At 40.2% G+C, this 22,800-nt stretch overlaps 1 protein-coding gene across 1 annotated transcript; it reads left to right on the forward strand.

Annotated features, from left to right (window-relative positions):
- The first annotated feature begins 277 nt into the window (after positions 1–277).
- Positions 278–12,044, forward strand: CDO1 (cysteine dioxygenase type 1). Its single transcript, XM_002744691.5, has 5 exons — positions 278–695; positions 3,724–3,801; positions 5,679–5,833; positions 10,212–10,381; positions 11,319–12,044. Exons 1-5 carry the CDS (start codon positions 526–528, stop codon positions 11,346–11,348), a joined length of 603 nt encoding a protein of 200 aa, XP_002744737.2. The 5' UTR covers positions 278–525; the 3' UTR covers positions 11,349–12,044.
- Positions 12,045–22,800: the final 10,756 nt, after the last annotated feature.

Genomic DNA, 22,800 nt, shown 5'->3' on the forward strand with positions numbered 1-22,800 from the left:
GGCGTTAGGCAGGACGTCTAAAACGCGCCGTTAAAGTGGGGGAGAGATTGCGCGGAGCCCACGCGAGCCCGGGACCCGGAGACAACGGAGCTCTTGGAAAGCGCGCGGAGCCTGGGGGAGCAGGGTCCGTGTGCGTGGGCCGTGTCCGCAGGGTCTCCCCGCCTCCGCCACCTTTCTTGGGTGTCTCTCCACCTCGCTCCACCACCCTCCGAGGGCCTTTGGTACATTCCCAGTGATTCCAAGCGCTTAAAAGGGGCCCGACGCGGAGCTGGGGGGTGGTGAAGCCCGCAGATCTGAACCTGATTTATGTGCACGCCGCATCTCCTGGGAACCAGGATCCACTGCGCTGCCAGGGGGGTGGGTCTCTTGCTGTCTTTGTGAGGGTATCCTTGCGTTTTGGCACTCGAACGCTGGGTTCCTGCGTGTGTCTGGTTAGCGGTCTAGCGGGTTGTTAGGCTCGCTCGCCCCCAGCTCCCTCCACCGCAGCCTAGCAGTGAGACGCGCGCGCCGCCAGCTCCCCACGGGATGGAGCAGACCGAGGTGCTGAAGCCACGGACCCTGGCCGATCTGATCCGCATTCTGCACCAGCTCTTCGCCGGCGACGAGATCAATGCAGAGGAGGTTCAAGCCATCATGGAAGCCTACGAGAGCGACCCCGCCGAGTGGGCAGTGTACGCCAAGTTCGACCAGTACAGGTGAGCGCGCTCCAGCCTCAAAGCCTGGCGGCGCCCACTCGCCCAGTCTGAGGAGGAATGGACGTGGGGGACGCAGCCCAAAGAGGCTGGCTCGGGGAGCTCCGGCTACGCGGCCCCCGCCGCTCGCCCCTTCCCTGGCAAGCCGCGGGGCTGGCACGAAGCTCTTTGGGCTCCACGGCCGCAGCGCAGGCGAAAGGTGGCTCCTACTATCCTTGCTGGCCTGCGGCCCTCGACGGCCGCAGCGCAGGCGAAAGGTGGCTCCTACTATCCTTGCTGGCCTGCGGCCCTCGACGGCGGGCAGGCGCCAGGAAAGGAAGGCCACCGCGCGTCTGAGAGATTTTCTGTTCTCTCCTCTCCTGCAAACCCCTCTGCTTCCAATCTACCAGTCCTTCCTGCCCCTGGCCTCGGGAGCAATGCCCACACTCCCAAGCCATCGTTAACCCTGGGCGAGGAGGTGCGGAGAGATCGCACTCAGGTTCGGGCCCGCCTGGCACCTTAAAGAACCGTCTGGCGGGACTAGCAGAGTGTGTTCCCAGGAGAGCGCTACGGGAGAAGTGGGTGATGATGAAGAACACAAGTCCCCGACGTCAGTTGTCCATCACTGCGCCTTCCGTCGCCTGCAGCCGGGCACCTTCTAGCAGGCGTTTTTATTCATGTAAAATAGCGTCTTGGGGCTGTCAGCTGCCACTATGCCATTTCTGCTGTTCACTCTCCCAAACCAATTTAACTGATTTCTCCGACTGCGAGTTTATTCAAATCCACTGCCTGGTTTCGCAAATTAAACACAGAACCGCCGTTTTTTCAGCCCTCAAACAATCCGATTTCTCTTATCCTTGGTTCTGAGGATCTGCAATGTAAATTAAAGACCCCTACTCCCTAGATGTACTTGAGTGAGGTGTCCTGGTAAGCTGGCTTTTTTTTTTTTTTTTTTTTTTTTTGGCAGCCCCGCCTTGGTGATTAAGTCAAATCTCTCTACCAATTCTCCGGGGCCAGAGGTAAAATTTAATCACCCCGATGTGTGAGAGGTTCTACTTTTTCTGAGCGGCCAGCGTGTCTGTCCTTATGGGTTTTTGGGTTTAGGGTTGGGAGAAAGGGGTAAGTGAAAGAAAAGAATAAGGAAAGAAGTAAGTTTGTTTTTCTCAGGAGCAGGTTCTGTTAGTCACTCTTTAACATGTAGGATGTTTGGTAAAGTTTCGTTGGCATGGGCTGTTTCAGCTGTATTTTAGGATTTGAAAAAAGTAAAGACCACTAAGGATCCCATTTTTCATTCGCAAGTGACTTGAGGAAATTCCTTTGGTTCCTACCAACTTAGTTCATGATAGAAGCCTTCTGTAGTTGTAAAAGCTACCAGAGAGTCTAGCGTTTACATCTTCCTGCATTTGCTCCAGGTAATTGAAGACTTGTTATGGGACAGGTACTCTTCCAGTCACTTTACACATATGAGGAATGGTAGGCAATGAAGAGTTTGAATAACTTGCACAAGATCTTCTTTCAAGTAGCAGCTCCAGGCTCCGGGGGTTCAAATGAGCATTATTGTTCCGAGTCTACACTCTAAACCACTATTAAACTAGGATGGGCAGAGGTGACCGTTCTTAATCTTTAATCTTTAGAACGAGTGTATTTTCAAGGACCTTGAATTAGTCTTGATTGACAAACTAAATCTTTTGAAGTGCAACCAATTGGGTTGATTGATCTATTCACAGGTATCTGAGGTATACAGCTCATTAAGATAAGGGATGTAGTCCTGAGTGGGCAGTTGGGGGAAGACAGGAGATGGGAGAGAAGTCAATTCTACAGTATTTTTTGCACTGAATAGGTGCCTAGTGCTGTGATCTTGGGAGGGCCAGTGCAGAAGAATCAGGACAGAATATGCTCCAGTGTGGGCCAGGCTGTGAATTCTTTAAAAGAAGCAGCAGAGAACCAAGAATATCCTAAGACTTTTGGAGGAAGCATTAGGATCCTTCTGCAGGAACTCAGTTTAATGTGAATTAACGGTTGTGCGGACAGCTTCTTGTTAGGTCATAAAGAGCTACAAAGTAGGGAAAATGAGGCTAAAGATCACTTACTAAGTAACTCCCTGGACAATCATGCCCTTCAGGCACTGGGGGTGGGAAGGAATGGCACAGGATGGAAGGGGCATGCTGGACAAGAGTTAACTGATGACCAAGGGAACAAAAACTCCAAAGCAATGGAGTAAAGACCCCTTTTCTTTAACCTGATGGTCTAAATGAATGTCATAATTATGAAACTTTGTGGACTAGATGCTGTCAACAGTACAGCTTGGACCAACAGAAACTTTAACGTTGATTTAGCTTTTTTCCTGGTGTTATGGTTATGATTGTGGTTTGCGGTTTGTTGGTGGTGGTGGTGGTGATTGGTTGTGGGGTTTGTGTGTGTGTGTGTGTGTGTGTGTGTATCTGTGTGTGTTTGTTTGCCAGTTACTGGTTTCTCCTAATTGTAAGCGGTTTAAAGGGTTCTTTGCTTCCCTAATGTAGTCTCCTTTGCTCATGTACTTAGATCACCCCCCATGGTATTTGTGGAAGACTTTTCATTATAAGGGCTTTTGAATGTGGTTTGTGTCTAGGTTTTAGTGAAACTAAGAATTCTAGAACAGCTGCCATTTAATGAAACCTTGTTTGTCAAGTCCTGATTTAGCCAAACAAAAATAGCAACATTCTTGTCTGGAGCAGTAATGCACTTTGCAAATACTTTCTCTGAGAAACTTACTCCATCAGTTTGAGGCTGTGGGACATGCAATTTTGGTTTTTTTTTTTTTTTTCTGTTATTTTTCCAGTGCCATTAATTAAAACTGAGCAGCTACCTCTATAAATGCAGTGGTTCAAGATAAACTGTGAAAAAGGAATTTTCATTTGTGTTGGATTTCTAATTAGAAAACTGCATTCAAAGTTGCTTAGAGGTGGAAATGTTAACATTTGTGAATAAATGGTACTTCGTGCCACACTTATTTTTCTCAGTGCTTGTTTCAGCAACCAAAGTAAAACTTCTGAATATATTATATTTTTCTTAGGTATACCCGAAATCTTGTGGATCAAGGAAATGGAAAATTTAATCTGATGATTCTCTGTTGGGGTGAAGGACATGGCAGGTAAAATAACTATTCATTCACGGATATTTACTAGAGCATCTTTTACAGCATATGAAAAGAATAGTTCCAGGCTAGCTACAAGTCTTACAAATACCAATAAATCTCATTTTCTTTTCTTTCGTTTTTTTTTTTTTGTTTGTTTGTTTGTTTGTTTTTGTTTTTGTTTTTGAGACGGAGTTTCACTCTTGTTTCCCAGGCTGGAGTGCAGTGGCGTAATCTTGGCTCACGGCCCACTGAAACCTCCACCTCCCTGGGTTCAAGCAATTCTGCCTCAGCCTCCTGAGTAGCTGGAATTATAGGCATGAGCCACCATGCCTAGCTGATTTTATATTTTTCGGGGTTTCACCATGTTAGTCAGGCTGATCTCAAACTCCTGACCTCAGGTGATCCACCCCATTAGGCCTCCCAAATTGCTGGGATTACAGGTGGGAGCCACCACACTCGGCCCTCATTTTCTAATTACTTGTTCACAATGTTCCCTAATTCCAACAAAAATTCTCATGGGAGTTAGCAGAAGGCATTCAAACATACACCCCACATATTAAAACCAGTCCCCAAAATGAAATCAAAAGAGGTCAGTAACCTCTTAAGTTAACCTTACTCTGTCTTCTGTAGAGTTAAATTTTATGTGAAATTGTGTTTAAACTTGACATTTGTGGTGTTTGAGGTGTGTAAACAATTGTGGGACCAAACATCAAAGCATGGAGATTTGAAGCTGGAAAAGCATTGCAAATTCAGAAAACTTCTTTCTACTTCAAGTTAATTATTTAGTTTCTTTACTGAAAAGGCAACTTATTCTTTGAAACTTAACACCTTAATTTGTCTTTAGTTTTACATTTGACAGTCTTATTATCAACCAAGTATGACTGTCTTTTGAAGCATATCTTTCTTAGTCTTTTGAAAATGGTAAAAGCAATAATTTTGATCCATTTTTATAAAAGGAAACATGAATGTGTAAGTGTTTAGAAAGTTAGATCTGTAGAGTGTATTTATTTACTCATATGGAATGAGGTGTTTCCATTCATTCTGTCGATATTTTTAAAAGCCCCTTATGTCCAAAGTGGGACTCTTAACAAGTTCTTCTTATGGTACATATATAGATTAATAAAATTCAGTATATGAAATGAATACCCAAAATGTATATAGATGCATGTATTTTAATCAACCCTGTAACCATGACTACTTCATATATTTAAATACTATTTAAGATTGCATAAATACATCCTTTGTTTTCTCCGATTTATTTTCTCCCACCAATGTTGGAAGGTAATCATAGGTAGAGCACTCTAAATTGACAAAATGTTAACATTTTATATACAGTATAACTTTAGGATGATAGTACACATACAGATGCCTTCTCTCCCACAGCTCTCCAAAGGAAGGAGAAAAGAGAGAGAAAAGCCTTGGGGGAAAAAAAAAACATTAAACATTAAGTGAATCTTCTCAGTGTGATGAATTATTATGGATGATTGTCTTAATCCTTTCTAAAAGTTCTCTAATGTACTTTCATCATCAAATTCTAGCCCAGATTAAGGGAGTTATATGTATTTGGGGGAAGATAAAATGTTGCTGGTTTTATGTTTCTGTTATCAAAGTAGTAGTATAACAAAGTTTTAAAAAAAAATTCTTTAGTAGGAGTATGCATCAAAACTGTATCTTTTATATGAATTGATATAGATGACATATTATTTTATTATTTTGACCTGAACATTGTTGAACTGTAAATTAATAACATTTTAAAAATTCAGCTGAAATGGATTTTGGCCTGGGAGATGGCTTATTAACAGTGTGCAAGTGTCAGCTTTGGGAAGACTGTTACTGCAGGTCTAGGTATTAGACCATCTACTGAGTTTGGTTGTCATTTTGTATACATATAGCAGTATTCATGATCATACCAACTCCCACTGCTTTCTGAAGATGCTACAGGGAAATCTAAAGGAGACATTATTTGCCTGGCCTGACAAAAAATCCAATGAGATGGTCAAGAAGTCTGAAAGAGTCTTGAGGGAAAACCAGTGTGCCTACATCAATGGTAACATTTTATCCTTTTTCTAAGGGCAAATGGGAAGAAATGTGACCTTTTGTTTGAAATATTGGTTACTTTTACTTTTTATGCAGTAGAACCTGGATCATGAATCATGATTTAAAATAGTTGGGAAATGACTTAAACACAGCAGGTTTTGTTTTTTAAGCCTTTGCATCTGGGTTGGAATCACTTATTGAAAACATATGCATGCAGATTAGAATCCACTGAAAAGTCATTTACTTGCCAAGACTTAAGACAGTTAAAGTAAAATATGATTTTACTTAAGTGGAGTCTTTCAACCAAAGAGAGCAAGTTGGAAACATTAGTCTTGTGTTAGAAAATAGAACAAAATGTCTGTAACTAATTAAGAATGCTAGCTAGTCTCTGTTTTTCTAAAATACATAGAGCATACCTAAAAAGTATCCTCCAGGGAAATTTTACAAAGCACATTATTGGCCAGTGATTTATACATGTCTTACCAAGAATTTATTCTCTTTTCTAAATGGGATATGGGATAGCCAAATGCTTTTCAGGAGAGGCAGTGATTAACTTCCATATTCCTAAAAGGAATAGTAACTTTCCAGAAAGCTCATTAAACTGTATATGAGACGGATAGTTTTTATTCCCATTTACCTATGTTGCCAACATGATAGGAAGATTAAATAACTTGTCCAGCTTTTACGTGGCAACCAGAATTTGAACCTAAGCACTTTGATTTAAAAAGCTGTGCTCTTAATCAGCATGAATCCCATCTATATAAAGTATTATGCGTTTTGGGGAGTAATTTTTGGCAAAGCAAGTGTTTTTCCTTCATAAGTCTTACTGGCCTCCATACTTGGCTTAAATGTATTAGTCCATTAATCTAGAAATCCAAGCCACTCGCAACAGTCAGATGGTATGGGAAGTTTTCCCTCATTCACATGACACGAGGATGTTAGTTTCCTATATGTCAGGAAGCTCGGATTCATTTACCCAAATAATGTGAGGGTTGCTATCTATAAGGCACACCAGATTTCCAAGAACAAGTCTGTTGTCTGTACATTCACAATAAAGCCAAACACCTTTGAGTATAATTACTTTCAGCTGGAGTCAGAGTGCTTGTGAAAATAGATCAGATCTTTAAGAACAGGTAAGCTTTTTCAACGGTCTTCAACACAAAAGCCTATAGAATTCAAACAGATAAGGAAGTGATATATACCAGGGATAAAGCTGTGGTGAGGCCTGGTATGAATAGGAGTATACAAACCTCATACTAAGGGGACAGCAGTGGCCACCCAGCTCCAGTGAGATCAACCTGGTTTCTTTTTCCATAGAAGTTGGAAATTCTGGTTTTTATATGAAGTTTTGCCAGTCAGTAAAATATTGAGTGGGATATGTTATTTCTGTAGACTAATGACCCAAAGAACTTAAAAGCCACAAATTTTCAACCTCTGATTGTTAAAGTTGCAGGAGTAGGGGTGGAGATGGATAGTGATTGGGGGTGGGGGAAGGATACAAGGAAGAGCACAAGTGAAGGTACAATTGTTGTAAAAAAAATGGAAACTATTCAAGCACTGGGGGAAGGAGAGGAGAATGAGCTTGGACAGTGGATTTGCAGGAGAGTAAAGTAAGCTCAGGGTACGGGCCTGCAAGACCAGCTAAAAGTAAGGACTTTCTTTGGACAGCAGAGATTTAATTTGAAATTTCTTGTTTGATTTGGTAGCAGCATGCAACATAGGATGGAGGAGAAGGGAGGGCTGGGGCAAGGAGACCAAGTTGCCTATTATAATAGGCAAAAGGTTGACGGGGCCTGGACCTAACTGGCCTTCATAAATCGTCCCAGGAAAAGTCCAGTGTTACTGTGACAGAGGGTACACCATGATCATAAAGGAAAAAGAAGCAAAGATCAAGATATAATAATAATGCATGGATTATTAATAATAGGAGCTTCTCTAAAGGATGGGTGACTTGTTTTTGTAGGTCTTTGCTTGCAGGATTGTCCAGCATGCATTAGATGACGCAGGTACCTGCAGTGTTGAGCATTTGTTCAAAACTCTGCTTAAGCCAGTATATTATGAATGCAATAAGCTACAGGATTAAAGAATTTGCAGGTCTGAGAATTAGGCCCCAGTTTTAGAAATAAGGAAAATAAAAGATCCTGGAAGATATGATTTGTTCAAAGATAGCCTAGCTAATTAGCTAGAAGTAGAACTTCAGTCTTCTGGTTCATTCTTCTTTATGATGTGCAGTCATGGAGCTAGATCATAAAGAAGAAAGCAGAAAGCCATGTGGGGTGCCTACATTAGCTACGCTGAATTCATTTCTTGATTAATCCCTGAAACTTTCTTATAACTGTATAAGCTTGGCATTTTTTAATTGAGTATTTCATCTGGTTTTTTTTGTTGTTGTTTTTAAATCTTCTTGAAGATCACTGTCCCAGGGCCTCTTGACTGCTTCAGCATAGATTGGTTGGTCTGCAGGCCAGGGGTGAACTGTGATCCTGAGATTCCTTACAATATAAGGTTGACATCCTCTCAAGCTTTCTTCTTGCTGTTTCCTGTGGTTGGATCCCCTCTTTCCTGATCTCATGATTTTTTTCATTCTTGATTGATGTCCTTGTTTTGGTGGAGCATATCTTCCAATGGCTCCACAAGAAAGGATTCATGAAAGGTAAATTTTTGAGACCCCATATATCTAAAAATCTCTATATTCAATTCTTAGGATTTGATTGATAATTTAGCTAGGTATGGATTAACACCTTGTAAACATCTTCCTCAGAACCATGAAGATAATTTCTATGTCTTTTAGTTTCCAGTGTTCTTACCAAAAGCCTAGTGCTGGCCGGGCACATGGCTCACATTTGTAATCCCAGCACTTTGGGAGGCCAAGCTGGAAGAATTGCTTGAGCCCAGGAGTTCAAGAACAGCCTGGGCCACATGGTGAAACCCATCTCTACTAAAAACACAAAAATTAGCTGGTTGTGGTGGCAGGTTCCTGTAGTCCCAACTACTTGGGAGGCCGAGTGGGAGGATCACTTGAGTGGCAGGCTGCAGTGAGGCAAGATCACACCACCACACTTCAGCCTGGACAGCAGAATCAGACCCTGTCTTTAATAAAAGGAAAAGAACAACCTGGTGCTGTTCTGATTCTTGAATCTTCCTATAAAACTTTTTTTTTTCTTTCTAAAAACTTTTGGGATTTTCTCTTTTGGTGCCCTCTCTCTGTCCCCAGTATTCTGAAATTTCACAGTGATGTATCTTGTTTGACAACTCATTCATTGTCTTGGGTACTCAATGGGTTTTTGAATCTGGGAATTTGTGTCCTTCAGCTCAAGAAAACATTCACAGGTTATTTCTTTGAATTTTTTTTTTATTCTGTTTCTGAAACTCCTGTTATGTAGATATTAAATCTCTTGAATTGTTCCTCTGTCTTTTTTTTCTTTCTTTTCGTTTTCTGTCTTTGTTCTTTGAGTCTTCCTCGGCATTTTCTACCCACTCTTCTTTTCTTGTTTATGTTTCTACCGTCTCTTTTTATTTTTTGGTCCCTTCTATGGTATTTCCTGTTATCTCTGGGAAAACCTTAATGATAGGCTTTTGAACGCTTCCCCTGAGTAGTCTCTGTTGCAGGTTGCTTTTTTTTTTTTTTTTTGCTCTGACCTCTGTCTTTCATCCTAATGGCCTTGCTCAAATGTCTGGTGACCTTGGCAATGTTGAAAAGCTGCTTCCTATCTTCTACCTGGAAAGAAAAATCTTGTCTGGCAGCATTCTCGCAGCTAGGTGGTGACTAAAGTGGGGATTTTTACCATTCCGTATGGAAATTTGTTTCATTCACCTGATTTCTGTCAGTCCCAAGTTGATCTCTTACACTCTTTCTAGACACTAGACCTTAGTCTGCTGCTGAAAAAAAGGGAGAGAGAATTGGTAAAAGGGTTTTGAGATTCGATTTCTTAAATAGGCTTTAAACCAGTTCTTAAATCTGTAGCCCTGTTTTCACTCTCATTTCCAGAATTACCTGGTGCTGTCAATTCCTGTGCTCTTTGGAGTATCAAGATATAAATCAGGTTATTTCTTGGCTTTCCCCATGGATGGCTTAGCATTTAGCTTTCTCTGTTCTGTAAAGCTATCCATCTTACTTTCAAATTTCTGTTAGTGTTTTCTTTTTTCCTATTTTTATCTTTGAATATTGATGCCTTTTTTATTCATTTACTGACACTGGAGAGAGTTTTCAGGAAGGAGCAGAGGCTAATGCATGCATGTCACTTATTATCTTCAGAAGTTAAGTTCTAATTAATTTCTATTCCATATGCATCACATTTAATTCATAATCTAAGATGACTCAAAGAAATTTTACCTAGAGCTATTGTGTAGGCTCCTTTATCTATTTTTCCCTCTCGGATATTGTTTAGATTCCATTGGTTTACACCGAGTAGAGAACATCAGCCATACAGAACCTGCCGTGAGCCTTCACTTGTACAGTCCGCCTTTTGATACGTGCCATGCCTTTGATCAAAGAACAGGACATAAAAACAAAGTCACCATGACATTCCATAGTAAATTTGGAATCAGAACTACATGTGTGAGTATAATTTCTTCTAGGTTTAAATGCTCTGTAGGTTTGTGCTATTACGCCATGTATACGCATTGCTTTCTGTTGCTGTTCTAAATATTATTTAAATATTTTAAGTATTCTTGAAGAATGAGATGAGTATTAACTCATGGGTAAGATCTAACATATCTTGATTGTTTTATTTAACTTTAGAGACTATCTTTTCCATTTATTTAAAAAAAAACCTATCAAGTGAGATGCAAAGATTATTTGAGAAACTTCAAAATGTATGCTTGTTTTTAAAGAAAATGTTTTCATTGACTTGGCAAAGAAGAGTGAAAACTATTATTTGTTATAACTGTTACTGCTATGACTTACTATTCATAGGTCCACTTTACTAGGCCAACAGGAATAAGTTGCATAGTTAACCTTTGTAAAGGTTATTCTGATGATGTAATAAAGAAACGTGTCCATTTTGTTTGCCAAGTTTGCTTACTCTTTGATATGCCAGTTATACCACAAATGCAAGTAGACTATACCAACATGTTCCTCTTTGGGAAGCAAGCATTCCCTACCAAAAATGAAAAGGCAATCAACACTAATGTAGTAGGGCAGTCTTCCACCTCTGGAATAATTTCTTCACTTAGAGGAATATTCATTATTTAATCATCAGAAGGTCCAGAAATAGCAAATGTGTGAAATGGAGACCAAAAGCAATCCTTCTAAATCTTAATGAAAGCTCAGCCTCTGAGGGAAGCCAGGGCGGAATTTTCTCATTGTCATCCTCCTTCGTCGTTATCTTTCACATTCCAAACCCTAAGAGATACTCTTATTGCAAGAAAAGCAACAAGGCTCCCTTGCCCTTGCTGACTTTTCATACACTGCTGCAAAACCAGAACTATTTAGAACAAGGTACAATGTCTTTTGTAAAGATTCTTACACAACTTTCTTTTTTCCCTTTTTACAGGCAACTTCGGGCTCGCTGGAGAACAACTAAGGAGCACCAAACCCTCTGAGGTTTTACTTTATGGCTCACTGTATGTTTGCCTTGGACAAAAAGGTTACCTACCATGTGTGTCCAGTAATATACTTAAATAAGCCAATATTTAGATCTACTGTAAGGCAGATGCTAATTATAAGGCTTTAAGTAAGCAACTAGTGCCCTCAGCTACTGCAGAAGAAAAGCCCAACTAAGGAAAAAAAAGTCTTTTGATTTTTAAAGGCATGTTTTCAAGTGCTCTCCTAGTTCTATCCTCTAATTCCATTGAATCCATACTAGGAGTGTCAATGAGGGTTTTAATAGCTTTGGGAAATACTTTGGTTTCTGAACTATAATTAGCAAGAAGTAGAAACAGAAACCTCAAACATCAAATGCTTGCTTTATTACCTGGAAGACTAAATGTAGATGTCTTTAGTATACTTTGTATGTTCTTAATATTGGAAGATAATTTTGTGAATCTGTAGATTTTATTTTTTCAGTCTTAGCTTACAAATTTCTTTTCTATGAGTAGTAGAGAAACTTACGGCACTCTGCCATTTGGTAATGAAAGGAAGTGCGGAGGATTTAAAGTACATGTTCCCCAAACCACAATGAACCAAAACAAAAACTCATGTCTGTGTCCCATAGTCATAGTCAAAGATTTTGTACTGCTAAAATTGCCAAATAATTTTAATAAACTGGATTTGAACACAATTTGAAGTTGTCTTTCTGATTAACATGATACAAATTTCATATAAATCAGTTTCCTAGATTTGGATATACAGAAGCACTGTTAAAAATGCTTTTATGATGTAAGAATATGAGAGAGCCAAAAAAACGTTCAAAACCATCTTACCTTTTTGGACTTAATTCACTAATTGATCAGAGACACCAACCTGAGAGCCTCTGGCTATAGTGTGGCTCAGACATGGTCAGTTTTGCCTGAAAATTATGTGTCTGTAATCTGTATGTGTTTAAACGTGGATTGATTTTCAACATTTAAAAACTGGAGATTTCATAGAACTTGAGGGATTCTAGCTGCTCAAAATTTGAATTATCTAAACACTGGTCTGCATTGCATTTTTATTTGTATTAGGTAGGCTCTGATCTGCCTCTTAAATGGGCCATCCCTTCAATCTGCTGCAGTCGTAAACTCAACTATTTCTATTATTTCTTACCTGCATATCCTGCATATGCATTTGAGTTTGCTCTTCCAGCTCTAAGCAAATTTTTTTTTTTTGAGATGGAGTCTTGCTGTCACCCAAGCTGGAATGCAATGGCGTGATCTCAGCTCACTGCAACCTCTGCCTCCTGGGTTCAAGCCATTCTCCTGCCTCAGCCTCCCAGATAGCTGGCACTACAGGACACCACGCCTGGCTAATTTTTTTGTACTTTTAGTAGAGATGGGGTTTCACCATGCTGGCCAGGCTGGTCTCAAACTCCTGACCTCAAGTGATCTGTCCACCTTGGCTTCCCAAATTACTGGGATTACAGATGTGAATATCTGTCATAATCATAGAGCTTATTATCTCTGGAAACCTAATCAGTTAGCAAAGTTCTCTTAACATAGTTTCTATGTAGCTCATTGATTATTTTGTTTATATATCTCATATAAGTATTTACATATTAGCTTCCCCTCATCGTCTAGAAAGATATTAACACTTATTGAATGCTTATGATGTATTAGGTATTGTTATAAGTTGTTTGAGCCTACTAACAATTCTGAAAAGTAACCTCCATGAATCAAGTTGTTTCACACACTTAGTGGGTGAAATCAATGCAGATGTATTATCCTGTAGCCCTGTACATCAGAAGTCTGTTTTGCATCACTAGACTCAGTATTGTAAGGGCTGCACTCCTTTCTGTAGGCTGGGCAGGATCTGTCTTCTTGTTTAGTGGGTTTCTTTTTCCCTCAGCTCCTAAAGATGGTTAGGCATTCCTTAACTTGAACATCCTTCCTCCGTCTTCAAAGCCAACAAAAATGGTAGATTTAGTCCTTCTACGTCTCATTTACTTCTGTTTTCTACTTTGAGGACTAGATAATGTCTCCATCTCAAGATTGTATCCTTAATCACATCTGAGACGTTTTTGTTTTGTTTTGGCTGCATGAAATAACATTTCTAGGTTCTGAGTATTAGATATGAGTGCCTTTGGAAGGCCATTCTCACAATCACAGTCTACTTTCTTGCCCCAAACAAACCATATTCTTCCCACATGCAAAACAAATTCACTCACCCTAAGATCCCTAGAGTTGCATCCCATTACAATATCAACTCGAAAGTCCAAAAACCTTGTCCATATATCATTATCTAAATTAGATATGGGGGAGGCTCTTGTTAAAATCCATCCTAGGACACTCCTCTCTATATATACACATATTAAGCATGGTTAAGAAACATGTCAAAAAAGTATCTAGCCAAGATATTACAGAGCTAGGATTGAAGCCAGGATTTGATCTCAAGCAGTCATCCTCTAAAACTCATTCTCTTTATATTCAGGCCTTTCAAGGTAAAAGAAGTTTGGGCCACTTGCCATTTTTTTTTGTATCCCATTATAACAAAAAGCAAAATTATAGTATAGTTATATGCTTTATACATATACATAAATGATTAATAAATAGCACCTTTAACACAAATAAACGATATCATACCCTGTGTGTGACAGTGATGGCCAAAGGTAAATGTGAAGACCCTTGTGAATGTGAGGCTCAGTCTAGATGGCCTCATTACCCTCCCTGCCTCTGCAATTGGCCTGCTCCCTCCATCCCATAACAACAGTTTTGCAGGAGCAGACATATTTCTTGTTTGCTTGTGTCACTGATGTGTTTGTACACATGCAAGGCAGTAATGATATCAAGAGCTCAAGCAGATTTTGCAGGAGTGAGAAGGAATATTGAATGCTGGAATCATACTGTTTGCTAAAGTATAGGTGGGATGTAAAAGGGAGTGGAGACTTGAGGGTAGAAGAGGAGTAGCCCTACGGTGAGGAGACAGGTGGCCAAGCACCCCCTAGCACTCAGTACCTGCCATCTGACCTGCAGCTGGAGCTTGGCAATGTGGCTCCCTCTGCCTAGAATGTCCTTTTCTAGCTCTTTACATAGTGGGCTCATTCTTGCCCATCAGGTTTCAGCTCAGATACCATCTGCCCAGAGAGGAATTTCCCAACCACACTAACGGTGAAATATCTTTCCACTTCCACTGAAGCATGTATGGTTGTCTGAAAGTGTCATTTCTTTTTTTACTCCTTTATTATCTAAATTTTAGTAATAAAATGCAAGCCCCCATAAGCAGAGAGACATTGTGTTATTTATAGATAGCGGTGACGGATGCACAGCTTTATCCTGAGTGTTTGGACTATACCTGACACATAGTAAGTGTTCAGTATTTTTGAAATGAATGAAAAAGTCCTCAGCCTCCTTACATGATAATCTTGTACTGGCACACATGGATGCTTTGGTCTTTTCTTTGTGCCACCAAATCAGATGTGCCATGTTATTTTTATTAAGGATGGAAATTCTAAAGGATCATTTTCTGAAACCACAGACTTCTTTTGTAAAGCCAGTTCAAAGACTTATCTTGACATGGATTCATTAATCATGTACTCACACAATCTTATGGATGAACAAAGCGTTTTTACTTTTGTTCCAAGGGAAGGGACAGAATTAACTATCCTATTTAACAATGGTACTTAGCCTTTTTAAAAGTTATTATTATTATGGATCACTTTGAAAATCTCTGAATGCCAAAGAGCTTTTCTCCTGAAAGGCAACAAACAACAAATTTGCATGCAATTTCAGAAAAGATTCATGGACTCTCTGAAGGCCTCTAGGGCCCCTGGTCAAAAAGCCCTGCCATATATGAGCCAAGGTTTGTAGAAAATGGTGGCTGTTGGACTTCATTTTTTGAGATTAAGAGGGTATTAGCATGCTGGACAATTAGTTAATCTTTTAAAGATTACAGTGAGGTTTCTAGACAACACCAGACATGAGCTACCTTGTCCAAGACACATTTACACATTTCATGAGATCTGTTCTCTCTGTTTCTAAATACATGAAGGACATTTCAAACATTCACAACTTTATCCAGTTGTTAGATGTTTTCTTTAGAAAACAAAAGTATGTGGGAGAATGACATAAGCCAGACACAGAACAGATATTGTATGATTCCATTTGTACAAGGTACCTAGAATAGGCAAATTCATCAGAAGTAGAACAGAGGATACCAGGAGTCATTGTTTAATGGCTACAGAATTTTTGGTGGGAATAATAAAAATTTGGTGGGTATAATAGTGGTGATGGGTACACAGCACTCTGAATCTATTTAATGCCACTGAATTATACATTTATAAATGATTAAAATAACTGCATTTTCCCATGATAAAAATTATTTCTGTAAAAATAATTTATTATTTCTGTAATGTGGGAAAAAAGCATGTTCATGTATGTATGTTGGTATAGGTAAGACATACCAATCATAGCAAATACTAAACTCCTAAATCATGAGACCATTCTATGAAAAACGTATGTGAGAAGTCTCCTTCCTAATCCCAGGCACTTAATTTCCCTCCCTAAAATATTATCACTTTTTCGTGTTTCCTCATTTATTTTTTCCCATTTGTTATACATATTATGCACATGGTTATTCATTGCAGAATAGCTTGTAATTATAAAATCAATACCATACAATAATATCCATTTACATATTTCTTTATTGCCAAACAAGCAAGATAACAGGGCTCCAGAAATAAGTTAACTGCAGAGAGTCACAGCCAGTTGCCCTGCTTGAAGGCATCCCTTTAGTCTACAGCCTTCCGCTCCGTGTCTTGGCTCTTCAATTCAGCCATTTCCACTCTGTTCACTGGTCTGTGTATTCACATGAAGCTCCAAAGCTGTCAGAAGTTTGACACTTACAAAGAGGGTATATACCACAACCAAGAAAGCTCTAGGGCAGACTCCTGTTAGTAAGAAAAGTCATGATCTGGTCATAGTCAATTTAGAATTCAGCCCCATTCTCAATAGGAAAATTGAGGCATTCCTGATGTTTGTTTTTGTTTTTCATCACTGAGCTTTCTGTGTAGTTGACGGAGATGTAATAGCTTTCAGGGCTGTTTGAAAATATGCCTCACCTGCTGTTTACTGAGGGGCATTTGCTTAATTTTTTGAATAATTCACACAGAGACATCAACTGTGAGAGACTGACTCTCCCTCAGTAATCTGAGGGATGTTCTTATACAAGCTCAAGGAAGTGTTTATCTGCTTAAAATATCTGTATCTAAATATCCACATACTAGAGCGCTATGTGTAATGTTTGCCTAAAAGCATCAATAGACCAGTTGCTTGCTCATGAGGAATAGACATATTACAGAACTAGAAAGCAAATTAGTACAAATAAAGATTGATTAGCCTTTGATGCCAAGAACCCTGCTAGGCATGTCATAGCATAAAGAAAAAGTGTCATTACAACAGTAGATGACTGCAAGACACCTTTCAGCAAAAGCTGTTTGATTATAATTAGTGAAACAAGCATTTTGATAAGTGAAGAAACTGAAGCAGTGGAGTTAACCAATAGATCTGAGCAATGTTGTGCTCGTACAGGCTTAAACAGCCCCGTTAGAACTGATATTCAGGAATTTTGCAAACAAATCAACAGGTTGAAATTGACCATAATAATAGAATTTCTACTGTGGAAAGTAGTCAATGCTAAAAAGTAGGGTATTTTTATTGCCTCAGAAGGTTTTGTTAAACATGTGCCAGCACATTGCTATAGCTAAGGTTATTCAACCAATTCAGAGTAAAGACAAGATTTGCTCGAGCAATTTACATATACTTTTATAGACTGGGTGAAGTGGCTTACACCTGTAATACCATCACCTTGGGAGGCCGAGGTGGGTGGATAACCTGAGGTTAGGAGTTTGAGACCAGACCACCCTGATCAACATGGCGAAACCCCATCTCTACGAAAAATAAGAAAAATTAGCCGGCTGTGGTGGCATACGCCTGTAATCCCAGCTACTTAGGAGGCTGAGGCAGGAAAATCACTGAACCCAGGAGTTGGAGGTTGTAGTGAGCCCAGATCGTGCCACTGCACTCCAGCTCGGTGACAAAGAAAGACTGCATTTATACACACACACACACACACACACACACATTTTTATCCTTTCATTTTAACTGGACTTCTAAATTTTAAAATCTCTTTTGCATATATATTTGTTATTGCCACTTCAGAGAAATAGATCTTTTAAGGAAAGATCTATTTCTTAAGTAGATATTATTTCACCCTGCTCCATTTCAGCAATGAGAACACTTAGCCACAAGTACATGAAATGTTTTACTCAAGGACACACAGCTTCATAATGGAAAAAATGAAATAGACACCAATTCTGCCCAGGACATTGGACCTTTGACAAAAAAGAAAAACTATTCAGCAGGGACAGAAAGTAAACAATGTGGCCAACGCAATTGTGATTCTGATTTTCCTGTCTGTTATTTGTCAACTGGTTTCTGACTTCTTAGTTTACAAAATATATTCAGGAGATACTCAGGCCCAGTGGAATATAAAGTAGTTTTATATTTCCTGAATAGCTCCCACTAATTGTTACGTCATAGCAGAGGCTGAGACTGGGCTGTGCTTTATTTCTACTTATTTGACAAGGTATAGGTAATCAACTTTGGGACCATGTTCATAGCTATACTTCATGGCACCAGACTAGTATTCCAGGTCATTCCAGTTAGGGCTTGCATAGTTCCAAGTGACAAAATGTGACCCAAACTGACCTGAACAAAGCAAGCTTATGTTACTGCAAAGTCCAAGGGTAAGTAATCAGGCAAGGCTGTGCCAAGGAATTCAAACAGCTTATTATGACTCTATCTTGCTCTTCATATTTCCTGATCCTAAGGTCTACCTTTGTGTGTTAAGATGATTCCCCAAACCTGCAGACTTACAACCCAAGCTCTCTATTTCAATTTTGGCAAGATAAGGGGTTATTTCTTCACAATCTTTCCATTGGCTTTGAAAGGAATTTTAGCTATATGGGTGCTGAGTCCATCAGTAATGATCCCCAACCCATTCACTGTGGTCAGCAGGGTGTGATCTTTGGCCTAGATGGAGTCCAGTGTTGGTCTCTGGAGTCAAAGGTGGAACAAATTCCACCAAAGCATACTTGTTGAATGTATGAGTAAAAGAATGAACAAAGGATTTTAGCAACCAAATGACCATCACCTTTTTACCCTTGATAACACAATTTGTTTTTTTTCTGAGACAGGCTCTCTTTCTCATTCTTTTGCCCAGGCTGGAGAGCAGTGACAGGATCACAGCTCACTAAAGCCTCACCCTCTCAGCTTCAAACAATCTGCAATCCTTCTGCTTCAGCTTCCAGAGTAGCTGGGACCACATGCCACCACGCCTGGCTAAGCCTTTTTTTTTTTTTTTTTTTGGTAGAGATGGCGTCTCACCACGTTGCCCAGGCTGGTTTTGAACTCTTGGGCCCAAGCCATCCTCCTGCCTCGGCCTTCCAAAGTACTGGGATTACAGGCATGAGCTAACATACCTGGCCGTATAACACTACTTCTAGGTTATATGGTTGTTTCTTTCTCTTCTTTTACTGATGAAACTTACACAAACACTCTTATTACTCCAAAGATAAAGCACTTTACAGGTAGACTCATGAGTGAGCTCAAAGGAAGGCTCCAACATCCTCCATCGATCCCAACCCATGTCAAAATTCTTCCATCAGAATTACTGCTCTGTGTAACAGGAGACAGGTGAGCTTTTTTTCAATGTCATGAAATCTAGCTAAGGCCTGAGGTCAAACCCAAAAGGTATCAAATACCCTTACATTATAAAGAAAACGGACAAAAGTTACTAAGAGCGTGGGATCAGGCATTTTCCCTCGATGACTTAGTAGGTGTTGGTGGAGCCTGCTCTTCCAGCAGCACCCCTGCACCTTCACCATCTTTGCATTACCATTGTGAATTACTGAAATACCTCTCTTAATGTTTATTTCTAAGTCTGTATGCATTACAACCATGTTCTAGCTCCTGCTGTGATCACACCCCACATGGCTCTAGCCCTGACCCTCAATCTGCTTGTCCCTTCCCCTGCCCAATACAGCCAGGTTTTACACTTGGATCTTTGCACCTCCTGACCCCCAACAAACACACACCCCTTCCCCACCCATGCACTCTGGACAAATGGCACTTTTCTACCTCACTGGCTCTGCTCTGCCTCCTTCTCCTTCCACCTAAAATACACTCTGCCCAGTTCCCTGCCCTCTGACAACATAGCAGCTCCTTTCCAAATATCAATTATTTCAGATGTTGCCTCAGTGGGAGGCAATCTCTTTACCTTTGGGCTCCCATAGAATTTTATTTTCACTTTCTTATAGCGCATGCCACATTCTGCTCCGTTACAGGAATGAGTTTGTGTTTGCTTTGCTGTGAGGTAAAAGGGTCCCGAGGTAACAATTCTTGCATTGAGTTGTGGCAGGACCATTTTTTAAATTAATTTCACTTTTTAAAATTAACAAATAATAATTGTACATATTCATAAGGTACATGGTGATGTTTTAATACCTATCATGTATAGTGATCAGGTCAAGGTAATTAGCATATTCCTCATCTCAAATATCATTTCTTTGTGTTGGGAACATCAATATCCTCCCTCTAGCTATTTGAAACTATATATTATTGTTAACTATAGCCATCCTACAGCACTGTAAAACACTAGAACTTATTCCTCCTAATTTCCAGTTATTTTGTATCCTGCTTTTAAACAAAAAGTTAATTAGCTAATTTTTGAGACAAGGTCCTGCTCTGTCACTCAGGCTGGCATGCAGTGGTGCAATCATAGCACACTATAGCCTCAAACTTCTGGGCTCAAGTGATCCTCCCATCTCAGCCTCCCAAGTAGCTGCAGCTACAGCTGTGCACCACCATACCTGGCTATTTAAAAAAAATTTTTTTTGTAGCAATGGAGGTCTTGCTGTGTTGCTCAGGCTGGTGTTAAACTCCTGGGCTACAGCAATCCTCCTGCCTCAGAATCCTAGAGTGCTGGGATTGCAAGTGTGAGTCATCACACTGGTCCTTACCTAACGTATTTTTAAAAGTCAAAAACCAAGTAACAGCAGTTATGGGAGATGGTATGCAGCTGACATATTCTGTTAAGTACTAACCTATCCTGCTTTGGCCTGAAGGCCATGGCTGGCAGGGATAGAGTATGCCACTGTCAGTGTAAGAAGCCACTAGGGGAGTTTCTAAAAATGCAGTTTCCTAGACTCACCTCGAGAGAATCCAATTCTGCGGGTTTAGGGTGAAAACCAGAAATACATACTTTTAACAATATTTCCCAGAAATCTAGGGCATTCTGATTCAGAATGTCTACAGAATAGACTTGAAGAAAAATCATGTTCATTACTATTAATGGGAGTTTCTTCTACTCTAACTCATATGCCTAAATTATTTCATGGTAACTTCTTGGAATTTTAGTCTGTTTCTCCTTTGACTTTGTTTCCCAGCCTGTGCCAAACCTCTACGAGGAGCAGAAAGAACACTCAGCCAAGAGTCCTGAATTTTAATCTTGTTCTGTCATTAACTTCTACTGGGCTACTGGGCTTCTAGCTTCCTTATCATTCAATTAAAGGATTAAAAACAAAAACTGAGCTCCACAGAACCCTAGGATTCCCTAGATTTGCTCCAGACACAAACATTTAGTGAGGGGTGAAGGATAGACTAAGTGGTCTTGGATTAGGGCCTCCCAACCCTTCAACTCCTCTAGCAATTAAGCCAGCCAGGCTTTGAAATTTTACTATACATCTTGGGATTTCAGTAATAGTCTTGCCTGCCTGATTACTTCTTTTTGTTTTTAATCCACAGGATTTAATGAGGTCTTTAAAGAGTTCCTTTGATCTTTGGTGTCTCAAATTTCAGAAACTCTGGCACATGTCTATTTTGTGGGATTTTTCCACTCTACCACAACTGTGGTAGCCAGTTTTATTAGACTGGGGAGGAGAGATTCCCTTCTGGGAAGCATGTTGTATTAACAGCCAGGAACAACATGGTCACTGTTCGTAGTAACTCCTTGGAATTTTAGTCTGTTCGTCCTTTAACTTTGTTTCCCAGCCTGTGCCAAACCTCTACAAGGAGCAGAAAGAACACTCAACCAAGAGTCCTGATTTCTAACCTTGCTCTGTCATTAACTTCTACTGGGCTACTGGGCTTTCTGCTAGGGTGATAGTGGATTCTTCCCACTGGGGAATCCACTCAAGAATCATTTAAGCCTAATTGTCAGAGAGGACAGTGCTCCATCTGTTTTTTCTCAGTCTCCAGAGTAACCACGTCCCCACCATTTCACCCCCTTTAACAGTGATGTTCCTGATAAATGACTTCAAAGTTGTGTGTGGATAGAGACAACAGACTGTTCAGAGAACATACAGAGCATTCAAAAGGTACATTTCCACTCTGTGAGGCAACACAAAGTTTTAGGACAAGATAATCCCTCTACATTATTTCTCTCTGTTCAAGAACAATGTGTTATCACCCTAGCAGAAAGCCCCTGGGACAAGGCAGCCACAATCAGCAAATAAGGGAGAGAGACATCCTCCCAGATTGGGCAGCAGTGGCCATATGCTGGCAAGGTTAACAGGAAAGGTGCCCATTAACGGGAAAGGACGAGGCACCTCCTTCTTGGTGGGAGCAGACAAAGTTCTTCCTTTGGCCAGAAGTTGAGGTACTGAAAGGATTCATGACTCCCATTAATTGAAGAATCAGGGGACACCCATTATGTGTATAAATAAGAAAAGTGCAGTACAAAGAAACACCTGCTCTCTCTGGACATGTTGGGAGACACAAATGGCACCCACCCCAGATTGCCAGCAGCATCATCTGCTGGGAAGCACTCCGTCTCCCTTGTCAAACTCCTTCCCTACAGAACACAGCCTAGCAGCTGTGAGAATTTATCTGACCCTGGTCTAAGTTGTTCCCAGAGCCATCTTAATCATTTCCTGGCCAGTAGGACATATATTCTATCACAGGCAGCTCCTAAGTTGGCTGCCAGATTGTCACCAACAGAAAAATAAATACCTATAGCTTGTACACACACACACACACACACACAAAACTTGCTGATATATAATTAAAATGTTTTTATCCATAATACAATAAAATTTGCCCAAATGTCAGAGAACTCTATTAGGAAACTAAGTTTGCAGTTAAATAAATTGTAGAAAGTCTGCTATCAGTGAGACCAATTAAGTAAATAAAATAATTTATTTCTCCAACATACATCTGTTGATCCCTCGGAGATGCTAGACCTTGTTGCAAGGAGTTGTAGCAAATCTAAAAACACAGCTTCCATCCTGAACAGGAGTATCTCCCTCTCTCTCACACACACACACACATACACACACACACGCACACACACAGACGCACACACATGCACACACACACACACACCCCCCCCACACACATGATAAATAT

The sequence above is a fragment of the Callithrix jacchus genome, chromosome 2 (assembly GCF_049354715.1).
Source record: "Callithrix jacchus isolate 240 chromosome 2, calJac240_pri, whole genome shotgun sequence".
NCBI classification, from domain to species: domain Eukaryota; kingdom Metazoa; phylum Chordata; class Mammalia; order Primates; family Cebidae; genus Callithrix; species Callithrix jacchus.

What these genes read in the sequence shown, in the direction of transcription:
- CDO1 (XM_002744691.5), top strand. Translation starts at nt 526, where the DNA reads ATGGAGCAGACCGAGGTGCTGAAGCCACGGACCCTGGCCGATCTGATC. An exon ending in GCCAAGTTCGACCAGTACAG is followed by an intron (nt 696 to 3,723) that starts GTGAGCGCGCTC and finishes TATTTTTCTTAG; the next exon opens with GTATACCCGAAATCTTGTGG. An exon ending in CCAGTGTGCCTACATCAATG is followed by an intron (nt 5,834 to 10,211) that starts GTAACATTTTAT and finishes GATATTGTTTAG; the next exon opens with ATTCCATTGGTTTACACCGA.